Here is a 15,085-nt window from a genome sequence, read left to right as displayed (position 1 = left end):
CTGGTACGGGCCTGTGGCCTTGAAGTGATATCGGCCTGTGAAGAAGGAGGGGGAAGGGGGGAGTGCAGCAGGGAAGGAGCCTGGCCGCGTGCAGGAGTTTGTTAACCCCTTCCTGGACAATGAAGACCTCACAGAGCATTTGGACCTTTCCTGGAGGGGAGATGGAGTGGATGATAAAGAGGAAATGGGCAAGAGAATGACAGTCGGAGCAGTGAGTGAGGCTGGGAGAGTAAAGAAGAGGCCGGAAAGAGATGATGGAGTAGCTGGTTGCTGGACTCTTTTGGTACAGCCATGGACAGAACCATGCTTCCTCGCGACACAGAGGCTGCATGCAGGGGGAGGCAATGGCTCAGTACTGAGCGGGTTCAGTTTTGGAGACCCCCCGGCCCCAGGGGGTAGACAAGTATGGGGGGGACAAGAGGTCCCGAGAGTGATGAGGAAACTGTGCTTTTTTTTGGAACTGGTCAAAGCACCCTTAAAAGGATAACCCTTGAAGCAGCTCTGTTCCTTATCCAGTGGTGAGAGCGCTGGGCATGCAAGGAAGAGGTCACCATGGCCCCAAGAAGGACTCCTCTCCTCTTGATGGACTGGAATTGAGTATTTACAGGGTGATGGATGGAGAGTTGAAATTTGGAAGATGTATTGGAAATGTGGTGGGGGGGAGGAGGAAATGCTTTTTTTGTGGAGTTTTCATTTTCCAGGTGGGTGGGTGGGTGTGTGTGTGTGTGTGTGTGTGTGTGTGTGTGTGTGTGTGTGGTTTATTTTCCTTTTGTAGTTTAGTTAATAAACATTTTTTTTCTAAGGTAGAGGCCTGCTTTGCTTATTTCCTGGTCACATCTCACAGCAAACACCAGGGAAGTATATTTTCATGGGGCACTGGCATTGTGCCAGTGTCAAACCATGACAAATACTATTAATATACTTTTTCTTTTTATGCTATGTTGTATGAATTATACCGTAAACCCAAGACAAAGAGAATACCAGATTGCAGTTGTTAAGGCAGTGATCATTCCATAAGTTGTCTGTTTGGTTTTGGTAAGAAACAAAATTAAATCCTGAAGACTTGTTTTGCACCTACCCTTTTTTTAATCCTCTTTTCCTTTCCCCTTCAAGTGATAGGTAGAGTGAAAAATCTTGCTTTTTTGGTATTCTTTTTAATTAAGATTGCAGTAGCTTGTCAGAGCTCTAGTCTTCTATAAAAATAGCCACGAATGCTAGGGCATTTTCTTTTCCTTTAATTTAGTGAGATGTAAACAAAAATCAGTACATCATGGTGATCTTGAAAGCAGCTTAGGAAAAAATGTGAGCAGTAACCAAATTATAATACTGCTTCTCATCTTCATTGTAAAATGGAACCATAGAATGGTTTGGGTTGGAAGGGAACTAAAAGCTCATCCCATCCCACCCCTGCCATGGCAGGGACACCTTCCACTGTCCCAGGCTGCTCCAACCCCAGTGTCCAACCTGGCCCTGGGCACTGCCAGGGATCCAGGGGCAGCCACAGCTGCTCTGGGCACCTGTGCCAGGGCCTGCCCACCCTCACAGAGAATTTCTTCCCAATATTTAACCTAACCCTGACCTCTTTCAGCTAAAGGCCATTTCTTCTTTTTTCTGTCACTGCATGTCCTTGTATTCTAGGTACACTTAAATGATGTTGGAATATTCTATTCTACCTTGTTTTGTTGTTGTATGTGAGTTACTCTCTGCCTCTCTCAGTCCTGGGTTTATTTTCATGATTAATCGAGCCAAATCACTTTCAGAGCCCATCAGCAATTCTATTTTTAAAATAGTAACTCTCTACAACTTCTGTTTGCTCTGCAGCAGTGAGACTGCTCAGGTCTGTTGCTGCTGGATGATTGTGCTGAACAGAAGCAATTGCTATGTGGGTTTTGTGAGTTTCTCCTTCTTTTCCTTCCTCTCTCCTTTTTATTTTTTGGATGTTCAGTGAGAGCCATGCCCTGAGTGAGACAGGCAGCTGTGCCCTCTTCACTCCTGGGCTGGTGCTGGGTTTGGAGCAGGGGGAAGGGCTGCCCTTGTTCCGCTGCTGTGACTCAGCCCCAGCCAGCCCTGGTGAAATGACAGGCAAGCTGTCACAAGGAATTCACTCACACCCAGGGCTTGTCCCCACAGCTGGAAAAATCCAGCAGGGATTTTAGTGCAGCAAAATGTTTGAGACATGCGGCATGCTCTGCAGAGCCTTGAGAGTCCCCACCAAGCAAGGAAATCCAAATGCCAGGTGGATCTGTGGTCCTGGAGGGATTTCTAATCCACAGAGCCATTCCTAGATCCTGCATGTCCTCTCCCTTCAGATTCATGTTCAGGGGTGTGTGTTTTCTTGCCTGTAACTCAGGAATTTCTTCCATTCCTGCATTTTCATGTACCCTGACCTCTTGCTCTGCTGCAGATTTGGGGAATAAGGACTTGTTCTTGCATAAATCACCTGCAGTTAACTTTGATATGAAAAAAGAAGAATCATGGTGGGGAAATGGAGGACAGTAAACTTAACATTTCCAGAATCAAAATTCTCTTATACCCCAATATTATATGAAGTTTGATGCAAAAAATGCATCACACTAATATTAAATTTTGTCCTTGATGTGCTGGTGGTGAATTTGTACTGTTAAGACTACAGTCTCTGTTTAACATTTCCTAACTAGGAAATCTAGTAGAGTTCAGTGCTACTCATCTCTTTAGCAATTTTTGGAATAACTCTGTTTTTCAGGAAGTGCTACAAAGGTTGCTCTGCTTATTATTCCCATGAAGGGCAGGTTTTGCATTTTCCTTTAGCAGGAACTACACAATGTGGTACCTAAATAGTGTCAATGTTGGAAAAACTGTGCCACCAAAGCTCTCACCTAATTCTCCCTGCATTTTCTTCCAACACCCAGTGTATTTAGCAATGTTTGTATGATTTCTTGCAGTAAAACCTCGTGTTTTGTATGCTTGTGGATACCAGCACTTTTCAAATTCTCCTGCTTGTCCATGCTGGAGGAGCTCCCTGATGGTGTTTGGGAAGAAGCTGTGCAGGCTCAGCCAAACCCCAAACCTCCATTCTTACCTTCCCCTTGGAGCAATATTATTTCCCCTCAATGCATCCAAGAAAAAAACTTTTTTTCCCCCAAAGTGGCTCAGTGTGGGGGAGGAGTGGGACACAACAGGCATCATCCAGATCTCCCCCTCTGCTTTCCTTTCCCCTTCTCTCCTCTCACAGTTTTGGAGCAGAGCTTTTTGTGGTGTATGCTCAGCCCCATTTTGGATTTACAGAAACTTTTAAGGCAGTCAATGTCCAGCTGTGACAACAACATTTGCATCCAGGTTGTGGATGCAGGAGCCTGTTGGACTTGTCATCATTATACTGAGAACTGCTGCAGGCTTACTGAAGGCAAAAGTAGCATTATGGAATCATGGATTTGTTTGGGTTGGAGGGGACCTTAAAGAGCATTTCACCTTCCACTGTCCCAGGCTGCTCCAAGCCTTGTCCAACCTGGCTTTGAACTCTTCCAGGGATCCAGGGGTAGCCACAGCCTCTCTGGGCACCCTCACAGTAAAGAATTCCCTCCTAATATCTCATCTAAATCTACTTTCTTTCAGTTTGAAATTTATCTTATTACAATTTATCTGATTATCTTATAATTTATCTGATTTATGTTTTGTGAGCCACTTTTGTGAGTACTCAGGAACAACAGTGGTGTGGAATATTGGAGCTGAGAGCTTGAGGTTTAAAAAAATCCCTTGACATTTTGGGGTTTTTCTCCTTCCTCAGTTTCCTAGCTGGGTGGTTGGCAGGGTTGCTCTGCTGAGAGGCTCCCTCTGGCAGTGGGGTTCAGGCACTCACCACAAGCACAGCTCACCCACCTGAAAACCCAAAGGATGAGGTCCTGTCCCAGAAGGGTGTCCTGGCTGTTCCCTGCATCCAAATGAAAGAACCTTCATGGCTTGCATGATTGGCAGAGTCTTCCTCTGGGATGTGGGAAAGGTGACAGAGAAGTCACCAGACTGTGATACCCAAAATGTAGCTGACAGCTCTTCTCTAAAACAACCCTCATGGAATTTTGTCCATGTGCCATCCTGACATTTAATTATTTTCACTGAAAATTTAGATTTATTTCGCTTACTTTCCCTGAAAATTTAGATTTATTTTGCTTTCATTTTTGTGTGGAAGAGATGATTTTTTTTTCTAATTTGTCTCCTTTCTGGACAGGTCTAATAAAAAGTATGCTCAGCTTTGCTATTTATTTGTAAAATCATGTTGGGCCCATTAGGATGTGAAGTTGGTGGCCATCAGGACTCTCTCAGAAGCATTAGGTCAACTGCAGCATTTTGAAGACAAGCCCCAAATTGAAACCTGTGAAATCTCAGCCAATAAAGCATTGAAAATAATGGCTCTGCTTATGGAAAAAGTGATAATTTTATTAACCAGTTAAAAGAAATCTATGCAAATATGGATTAATTCCATTTTTTCAAAAAACTTAAGACACATCTAATTATTTCTTTCTCATAAAATATTTTTGAGGGAAAAATAAATCTAAGGCTCTTCCCTAATTTCTGTCCCATTGCTTTTGGTGTTCTTGCTGTCTGTTCCTTATGATAGGAATGAGTGGAATTGAGTTTTTGGGTTCAAGAAGCACACATGCATATTTTTTTTTGCCCATAGATTGACAATTATCTGGGTTTTTTAGTTTGGGTTTTTTGGTTGGTATTTTTTAACCACAAATTATTCCTGTTTAGCTGGTTGAAAGCTCCCATCACTTGCATTTATTGCATTGTGCACTCCACCAAAACCCAAACTTCTCTCCCTGCCTTGTGAGTTCTGCTTCTTTTTATGGTTTCACCTGAGAACCTTTTCTTTTAATTGTGGAAGCCTGCTTTGATTTAATGGAAGTTTCTGTCCTCTGAGAATGATAATGCAATGCTGAGTGCTTTTTTTCCATAGTGATTATTATTTGTGGGCAAAACCAACTGCATACTTAATTATCCTCATTAGTGGTTCTGATTTTGAAACTGATTCAAACGAGTAACCCTTTGGAATAAAAGGCTGAGCACTGGCACATTGAATCAGAGTAGCAATTTGAAAAAAACATCATTTTTTGTGGGTCTTTTTGTGGACAAATAGCAAATTTATATTGTTGAGTCCAAAAGTACTGGCTACCCTTACACAACACACACCATGGGAAATAGTTCTGCATTTTGAGATTTTATACTGTGGGAAGAATTGTGCTCTCCTTTGTTGACTTGACTTAAATCTGTTGTGGGTGGTGGTTTGTAATTTTATTAGTTTAATATCTTCATCTCTTTTGCTAATTTTATTTTTAATATCAGATAATTTTGGACAATTGATTTAATTTTTTTTTTCCATATTAAAGCTATTTTGATTTTAGCATTATCTCATAATTCTTCTTTAGAGCTGCTTTCACTCTTCTTCATTTTATTAATGCCTTTTTAATAAGATTTACTTTGGAGTCTGGTCAGAGCATCTTTATTCTTGAAGTTCTTGAAGTTACTTATTCTGCTTCCACCTGAAACTTACTCCTCCTGTGAGCTGTTTTACCCTCCTTCCCCTCAAACAATGAGGAATGTTCAATCCCCATCAATTCAGAGGAGCAAAAGAAATTCCTGTCCAGAGCCACAATCAAAGCCAAAGTTGTAAAAGTACATTTGCTTTCCCCTTGCTCTAATAAAATTTATAATATTTATCAACCTTGCGTGCTAGTCATTAGATAAAACCCCTAGAGGGAGACACGATCACAGATGGATTATTGTAATGCCTCATCACTCTGATCTTTCCACAATAGCTGCAGTAATTTCTCTAGGTCACTTTGCATAGCCTGTTACTGGATAATTGAGTAGTGATAATAACATTCTTGTTTGTAAGTGTCTAATCAGGTTTTGATTCTTTTCAAATGAGGGTTGGTTTTTTTTTCAGTTCATCAAGGGGAGACGTATTGGAGGAAAAAAGGCCAATTTAGCCTCCTTTTTTTTTTTTGTAATCTCTTTTATTTTAAATCTCATTCATGGTGATCCATTATAGAATCTTGAAAAAAAAATTAAAAATCATCCTAAATAGTGACACAGCTCATCAACATTGCACCCTCCCACCCACCCAGGCTCTCTCTCCCTCCCTGTGTGCTGCAATGAGTAATCAGCATATTTGTGATTGCATTTGTAATGTTTCTACTGCTTTGAAAGGCACAGCAGTGCATTCAGAAATGTTTCATTTATCAGTTCTGTGTGTGTGTGTGTTTATGCAAAAAAGATTATCTTAGTATACTGTATTGTTTGGATGTCAACAGGGTAATTAACCTGTACTATGATCCTGGTAATTCAGCTTCCTTAAATATAATTTGTTGTTTAGATGGCTTCAGCCATTTTCCTACAGAAGTTGGCTTGGGCTTATTTTTTTTTTGACTGCTTTTTAGATTAATTCCACTAAATTGTCTTACAAGATATTTGTATTTACAGTGAAAAATCAATATTTTATTCTCCTCTGTTAGGGAGGACTTCAATATTTTTCGCTGACCGTATGAAAAATGAGGCTTAAATTCTCACTTTAAAAATGTTTTCAATTGTTTTGCTATAATTGGGTCTTTTGTTCTCTCTAGGTGTCTACCTCACAGGCATATGCTTTTAATGACTGTGGTCACAATGATGTTTTCTTACCTGCTTTTACCCTGATTTCAAGCCAATGAAAAAGGAGCTTTCTGGCTGATAGCAAAGATGTGAGATCCTGGGGAGTTCCTTGACTCTTAACATCCTTCTGACTCCCACCTGCCTTGTCACCTTCTTCTTCCATTTTGCCAAATAATCTCTGTTATTTCATCTCTTCCCTGTCCTCTTTTGGGGATGAAAGGGAACATCTGGTGTGGCTCTTGGGGATGATCCTGTGCAGGGCCAGGAGTTGGACTTGATGATCCTTGTGGGTCCTTTCCAACTCAGGATATTCTGTGATCTTTGTCTTTTTTTTGTTCTGATTCTACTAAATTGTTTTAGGTGTCACCTCCCGCACCAAAACAAAATAAAATTTAAAACAAAACCAAAACAAAACAAAAAAAAAAAAACAAAACAAACAAAAAAACCCAAAACCAACAACAACAACAACAAAAAACCACCATATTTTTGAATTATCTGAAGCCTGGAGATGCATTTAGGAATTGCTGGTGTAGGGACAGGCAAAGGCTGTGATGCTTTCAGGCTCATGCATGAGCCAGACAGGCTGAACTCACAGCACAAGTGTCTATAAAGGTAGACAGCAAACATCCAGCCAGGAGCTAAAAATGCTGAGGCACGTGTGCTGAGCTTCTCCAGTTAAGTGAGATGTTCAAGAAAGTTGGGAAGTTGTCCTAATCCCTCTCTATCTGCTGGAGATGGTGGGCAAAGAGAAGTGAGTGATTTTCCCCATCAAGGCAAGGTCTCAGCTGAGCCCAGGCTGTTTTCCTACATTACCTGTGGAGCAGGCTCAAAAAACTTTTCTCCTACCCAAAGCATGATGCCTCAGGTCTTTTAGGAAAAGATTTCTTCCAGAAAGCATGCAGGATATTGATATTTTATTGTTTCTCTTAAACTTTGATTAGAGCTTGATGAGCTGATAAGATTACACAGGTTCTTAGTCCTTAAACATCTTAAGGGAATGTGTCTCATCCTGCTTGGCATCTGTTTGCAAAAATGTTTCCAAATGTCAGCCTGTTCTGGAATGGATTGTCCCATCATGGTAAAAAGGAGTCCCAGGTATCTGCCATTCCAATTCAGCACTAGGAGCTTAGACTTTGTTAAATACTGTCCTTTCTTTCCTTTATTTTTCTATTTTTATTATATTCCTTGCATTTGTTTCTATGTTTCTTGTGTTTAGGCAGCTGTATTAAAAAAATTACTATTGAAGGTGGCACATATATATCCAATAAATCTGAAAGAAAACTTGATTGTTGCCCAGTTCCTCAATCACAACCACATTGAGCAGAAAAAGAGAGGGAACAGTGATGTCCAAAGATGTGGCAAACCTGAAGTTGCACTGTAACACAGTTCAGGCTGTTTCTACAAACCTGCTGGGGTGCAGGAGTGCAGTCAACTGCTTAATTACATAATTTATCTTTTCTGGTTTGATTTTTATTTTATCTAAATAATCTCAGTGGTCTCTTGGCTCCAGACTTTCACTTTGATTCATATCTTTTAATTTACTATATAAATATTTCATGCTGGATTTGATTAATCAAATGGATGAGAAATAATTTTTCCCTTAGTTTGAAATTGTTATTCATTTAAGACCAAACTTTCCACTTGCAAAGACATTACAGGAACAGCATTTAGTCCTTGAAAAGGGTACGGATGGTGAATCAAATATAAGTATCAATTAATTGTTCAGAGACATTTTATTCATATTTTGGAGTGTGCTGAATGGCCTCTCAACCAAAAGTATTTCAGTTCTTTCAAGAGCTGAAGAGAAAACTGGGGCTTCAAATGGCCAATTGCAGAATAGGGGAAGAGAGCTTTGGAAGAACATGAGGCCAAAAAAACAACTTCGAAATCACAGAAGTGTTATTTAAATTTACTAAAAGATGAAAGAGCACATGATGAAAAAGAATTATGTACAACACTGAGGCTCAGCATTGCATCCTGGCACTGAGTTGAACAGATACAAAATTTTCTTTTGTTCTATGCAAGCTCCAGGAAAATTTTCACTTTTGGCATCTTTAGGGTAAAGGTTCTTGAAGCTGAAGCAATCTGAAGGGGAGACATTGTGGAGGAAAGATGTGGTGGCACCAGTTCTGGGTTTCTCTGGGTCTGGATTGAAGGCACTTGAGATGGTGTTTCATGTTCAGACTCAGGTGTTTATTATTTCTTATCAGTAAAACAGTCTCACTGCTGTGAGTTCTGCAGCTTTTCATCAGAAGGCACAAAATGGCCAACAATCTCTTGGTACAAGGACTTTTAAGACTGAACTCTCCAATGAAGAACTGACACCTGGATTATTTTCCCTTTTAACACAATAACTGATCCCACAGAGCTGCAATGGGGACTTTTCTGCCCAACTACAAAATGCCACCCAAACCCATGGAGAAGAAGGAAGAAGAAGCATGAAGAAGAAACCCAGGACAACACCCTGTGCCCTCCATCTTGCTTCCATCCACAGCATACTAAAAACCCCAAAACCTCAATTTCTCACCAAGTGATACACCTACACTGCTCTCTATCATGTATTTCACACTTTTGTGGATTCCAGTCTATCTTGAAGTCAGGGAAACTTTCTCCATGAATGAGGGTCAGAGTCAGTGCTGCCCTGGGGATCAGGGCGCCCCAGAGCAGACACAGAAATATTCCCTGTGCCCTGGGTTTCCACAGAAGGGAAAAGGACAAGTGGTTTCATGGCTTTTGCATTTCTTCTCTCATGTCTTTGTTGGTGCTGATCCCTCCTTGTCACCAGATCCCACACGGGGCAGGCCCAAGCTGGATGGGTGCAGTGCTGCCATTTAAATGTAGCATCTTCTCTCTCACACTTAAGTGACAACCCTTTCTGCCCAGGAAAAAGGAGGATTGAGAAACAGCAATTTCAGCCTGGTTTGCTTTGTGAAGCCTTAACAAATCCCTCATAGGCAGGAATATCACAGGAGGTATTGGCCAGGTCCTTGTAGAAGACCTTCAGTGCTCAGCATGCACAGTCCTGGAGGAGTGACCTGCCTGAGAGATAAAGGCCACCTCTGTAAAAACAAAAAATGACTCAATTCTTAGCTGTGCCAATAGCTACAGGTGTTGGAAATGCCAAACCCAGCCTAAATGTTCCTGGCTGTGTGTCCATCCTGGTTCCACCTGCCCAGCCTGGCTCACAGTGCTCAGTGTCCCTGGCTGGGGGAGATCAGCTCACAGCTCCACTGAGCAGCTTGTAAAGAATCATTTCAGTTGAAAAGAGCTCTCTCAAGTGCCAACAGAAATTTTGCATCTGGCTGATGTATTCAGCGCTTTGCTAAGCACAGCAGCCTTGTCTCCCCCGAAAATCAGGATAAATTTCCTTGGCTGTAATGCTTTGTCAGTTCCCCTTATCACTTCAAGTACTTGAGAGTAAGGAATACTGATTGAACTTAAATTTATCCATCTCCCTCTCTCTCTCTCCCCTCTATTTTTCCCTCCCCCATACCTCTCTCCCCATTCTTGCAGGAGAGAGATCCTGGCATCTATTGAGCCTTAGAATCCAGAAGTGCTTCTTGTCCTTTGATCTGATAAACTGTTGATGTTCTCCTTTATCCACTCAGCCGAGGCCACAAATCTCTGCCTTCCTGCCCCAAAGTGCTTGCAGGTGCAGATTGTTTGTCACCTTTTCATTCCAGCTGGGGCACCTGAGCACTGCTGAGGTGCAGCCTTCCTCTTGTTTCCCTCAAGAATTATTGGTTTGGTAATAAATAACCCTCATTCAGGCAGAATCTTTTCTTCCTTTTCTTCCCTTACACTGTGAAATGATGTGATCTCTGTCCAGGCCAAGTGCAGTCACTCAGCTGCAAGAGTTTTCCGTTCTGCCTTGGATATTATTTTCTCTTCTATGATTGCCTTTTTTTGTTTTTCTGTTTTTTTTCTTTTTTTTTTTTATTCTTCTTCATTTCTTTTTGCTGTTTTATTTCCGTAACTTTCATCAGTTTCCCTGACCACTCTCCCTTGCAACTCTTAGTCTGGGTTGCTTCTCCTTTCTGAAAAACACAGTGTTTAGTTGGCTCATATTCTATCATTAAGTAACATATAATTAATTACACATCATCTTTGACTTGTCTCAGCTTCAATTAGGTTTCAATAAATCACTTGTTCTGTCATTCAGCTAACCCCTTTCTTCCTACAGAATGTTCAGGAGAAAAATCTTTTTAATAAAACCTTCTGAAATCCCACTTTTGCCATTGGATGTCTCCAACGTGGCTTACACAGTGAATTCCACCACAAAAAGCATCTGGGCTGTCAGCATTGTGTGTAAGTGTGTGTATTACAGCACTGTGATTATTTTCCAGGGATCTTGGTGTGTTTGTGGCTGCCACTAGGATGAATGTGCAGCAGATGCTGGTTTAAAATGAAGCACTATTGTACTGGCTGGTGGATGCAAAGTTTGTCAAAAGTAGGGAAAGCTTCTACAAAGCAGCTGGAAAAATTCATTGTTATGTGCTGCTAGTGTGAGTCTCTAGTTCAGCTGTGCTGTGTTTGATTGGGAAGTTAGATTCTATGGAAGTGTCAAACAGAGTTCTGATATTCTCTATTTTTATGGCATTCATAATTTGGTATTTACCTCTTTGTTCTTGGCCAGGAAATCTACTGGATTTGCTTGAATATCTGCTAAGAAGCAGCACAGCACAATAAAAGCTGGCAAATGTGAACTGTGTTTATTACTTCCACGTGAATGTCTTGTTGGCCAATGGAAATTTAAATGCCCTGTTGATTGTTTCATTTGTATTTGCAGAGAAAAGCTTGTACAGCAGATGAACAATGCTAAATTGGTTTTTTTTCCCACTTCTCTATTATGTTACCAACAATACTGTTCTCTGCTTCAAAGTACAACTATAATTAGAAATGTGATTATGTAAAAGTGGCACCATCTTATTCACTCCTTCTGAATGAGGATTCAGCTTCTTCCTGTGTTTAGTCCTATTGTGCCTATTTTTGCTTTCCAGATGCCTGAGTTCCCCTAGGAATTGTACCCACTAGGTGGAATTTATCTTGCAGAGGATTTATTCTGTGCTGGTACCTGCCTCATCTAAAGGCAGGAGCTCAGCTCCAGAGTTGAAATTTCTCCTTTCTGAAGCTCCAGGTGCCTTTCAACCTTCTCTGTGCCACTCATTTATCTGCCTCATGCCAGGCAGCTTTCCCTATTGGAGATGGGGAATTAAAAAAATCTTTTTTTAATTTCCAGGGATTCCCAGAGCCAGTTTTGCTCTCTTTTGACTCTCTCCTGATTGAGATTTAGAATAAACACCTTCCCACCTTGTATCTTTGCAAATTATCAAAAGAGAGAAGGAAAAATTAGTCTATTTTATGCTCCAAACTATCATAAAATGCAGTGGCAGAGTTAGACAACAGAGTTCATGGCTTAGCATTGGGATTGCAAGTACTTCATGCAGGAAAAAAGAATCCATCTTGTTCAAAGGAAGGCTGTCCTGAAATCTGTCTTATTACTGCTCGCTGGGATCTCCCCCAGTGGGCTCACCTTTTCAAAAACTGACTCCTTACCAGCCTTGCTTTAGAAAATCCTGTCAAAATCTAGAGTGAAACATCCAAATCTCTGTTTGTGTCAAGCAAAACTGACCATTTGTTTTTACAACTGAGAACTATATGCGAATGCAAATCAGATCGGCGGTGTTGGAATTTATCCTACCATTTATTGGAAAACAAAGCTCATGTGTTAGGCTTATCAGCTCTCCAACAGAGTTTAGGAAGGTGCTTTAGAGAAAATGTTGGGGGACCTTTAAACCACCTGGAGACTGCAATCCCTCCAGTGAGAGCTGAATAGCCCATGGCAGAAGTGGTTAATCTGGTGCTCTGACTAATATTGGCTCTTTCCAGTGACACAGATTCTTCAGTTTAAGGTTGGGAGTGGGACTCCATGGAGTCACATGAAGGGCAGAACCAAGATTTTGATAGGCACCTGGGTTTAGAGGTCTTTGCTAGAAAGACCTGACCAAATGGTATAAAGCATTTACTAAGTTGTATCTATATTAAGTATAGAGATGTGTTACTATTAAGGAGTTATGGGAGGGTTTTTTTCACTGTTTGCTCAGTTCTTTTTATAACTTCAGAAATAATTTTTGCCATGGAAAGACAGTAAAAATAAATTTAGGGATGCTGCCCCTGTTCCAGGCAGAAATGTAGTCTCTGGAAATTTCATAAAGGCAGATTACTGATAGCTCTTTGCAGGCTGTATGAGGAGTGCTGCCTCAGCAAGTGCAGAAGTGAGCGGATCTGTATCCAAAACACCAAAAGGGGTTTCTCATTTTACTTTTGGGTGCAAACCACTTACTGTGTTTAACCTGGCGGTATTATCTTTGAAAACGAGAAACATTTTATTATTTTATTATTTTATTTTATTACAGCAGACATCATAATCCAGATTAGCTTTGATTTCCTTCCCCGGGCGCCGCGTTTGACTTGGCGTCGTTTTCAGACCGCGTCGCGCGCTGCTGAAATTCCTCAGGTTTTCAAGGTCTGTTCTTTTTTCTCCTTGTCTTGCAGTTTTCAGTGAAGAGCTACACGCCAGTCTCTACTTTGTCAATGCATCTCTGCAAGAGGTAGTGTTTGCTAGCACCACAGGGACTCTGGTCCCCTGTCCAGCAGCGGGGATCCCCCCGGTGACGCTCAGATGGTACCTAGCGACGGGCGAGGAGATCTACGATGTCCCAGGGATCCGCCACGTCCACCCCAATGGCACTCTCCAAATCTTCCCCTTCCCTCCTTCAAGCTTTAATAACTTAATCCATGATAACACTTACTATTGCACAGCTGAAAATCCTTCAGGGAAAATCAGGAGTCAGGATGTTCACATTAAGGCTGGTAAGTTGAATCTTTTATTGGGCTCACACAGGATTGCGGAGGGAGGGAATTTAGAGCAGATATCAGTCAAGGGAGGTTGGCCAAAAGTGTGACCTCTAAACTCTTAACAATATTAAGTAATATCATGAATTCTTTCCTCTCCTCTCCTCCCCAGTTTGAATTATTTTGGTGCTGAAAAGTTAGTTTTCCAAAGATCAGTTGAGCACAAATATAAGGAGAAACGTACTGATCATCAAATCAACAATCAAACCATGCTTGCACATTAAAGAACTGTGTGACAAGAGGATGGATTTTGTTCGTGGGCTGGAAGAGAAGAGGAATGATTGGCCTAAAATCACAGCTCTCCTCATTTGTTTGTGGTCACTTGTGCTTTGTTTTGAGAGAGAAATTTTTGTCCCCTGCAATGATTCAGAAGCTGATGTGGGTCCACAGGCAGTGCTTTCTCTTTACGCTAAAATATGCAAATGAGCAGGATGGTTTTGCATCTGTTTTATGTATTGACTGGGTCAGCCAGTGGGGAATGACAGAGAAATCAAAATCAGGCCTTTTGTTACAAGACACAAACATGATTGCACAGCTTTTGAAGATTTTGGTCTGTCTTCTTCAGTTAATTAAAATATTCAAACAAACAAACAAAAAATAGTCTGGGAGCTGACCCCTGGCAAATGCAAATCCTTGGAAGATCTTTGTTTTTGGTGGAGATATGCTTGGCTTTTCTCGGAAGAGAACAACCTTTTCTCTAGAGATTTGTCTTCACAGGAGTTTCGCAAGGGAAAAATAAACTGTGAAGAGTTAACAAGTAGATTTGCCTGAGACTTTCTTTTTAAATAATAAAATGCACTCTCTTCTTCTTAACAATAAGTTAACATTCAGAGATCTGTAGTTTGTAGGCAGCTGGGAAACAAGAATAAAAACCAGGTTTCCATAAAATTCGTGTCTCATTAAAATTTTAGTCTAGGAAAGTGGGTTTTCTTGCACAAGAAGCATCCAGCAGAAGCAAGTTATCATGTTACATATATGGGGAGATCTATGATGGTCTATGCTTCTTATGAAATTATTTAGTTGTCCATAATAAAAAAACAACCTTGAAAATCAAAGATTCATATGAACACATTGTAACCAACTTTATGTTTGAAACTCCATTCTGGTTTTTGAGCTTTTGGTTTTACTGTCATGGATTTGAGGACAAGTTGTCTGGTAGAATTATAATAAGAGACAACATAATGTTTATTTTTGTCTTTTCTGGATTTGTTAATGTGTCTCCATTTTGAACACCTTTTGGGCAGTATTTTTTCCCAGGATTGCTTTCCAATTTTTACATTTCTTATATAAACAAATGTGGGGCTACAAAGGAGGCTAAAACTTGCAGTGCTGCTGGCTAAGGCTCTGAGCTTGGTGTTCCTTTAGATGTCAAACATTTATCCATGGAACTCCAAAACAAGATTTCTCCCTCTGCTTGAGAAAAGAACCTTGCAAATAAAAAAAAGGACCTTGGAAAAGGACTTTGCTGTTGGCAGTGTAGGTTCTTGGCTCAGAAGTTAACAATTCTTCTTTTTTTGCCAAGTCACGAATGCCCCCTTTACCT

General features: G+C 40.8%; 1 protein-coding gene across 3 annotated transcripts in view; it reads left to right on the top strand.

Moving 5' to 3' along the window:
* DSCAM (DS cell adhesion molecule) overlaps positions 1-15,085 on the top strand; it is a 471,606-nt gene that overhangs the window by 53,237 nt on the left and 403,284 nt on the right. For all 3 annotated transcript variants that reach the window (XM_030957750.1, XM_030957759.1, XM_030957769.1), the window contains exon 2: positions 13,183-13,500. In XM_030957750.1, the coding sequence (XP_030813610.1) occupies positions 13,183-13,500 (318 nt within the window). The remainder of the gene's footprint in view (positions 1-13,182; positions 13,501-15,085) is intronic.

This window comes from Camarhynchus parvulus, chromosome 1 (assembly GCF_901933205.1).
Source record: "Camarhynchus parvulus chromosome 1, STF_HiC, whole genome shotgun sequence".
Classification (NCBI taxonomy): Eukaryota; Metazoa; Chordata; class Aves; order Passeriformes; family Thraupidae; genus Camarhynchus; species Camarhynchus parvulus.
Note: the sequence above shows the minus strand (reverse complement) of the source record. Positions and strands in the feature narration are given on the sequence as shown.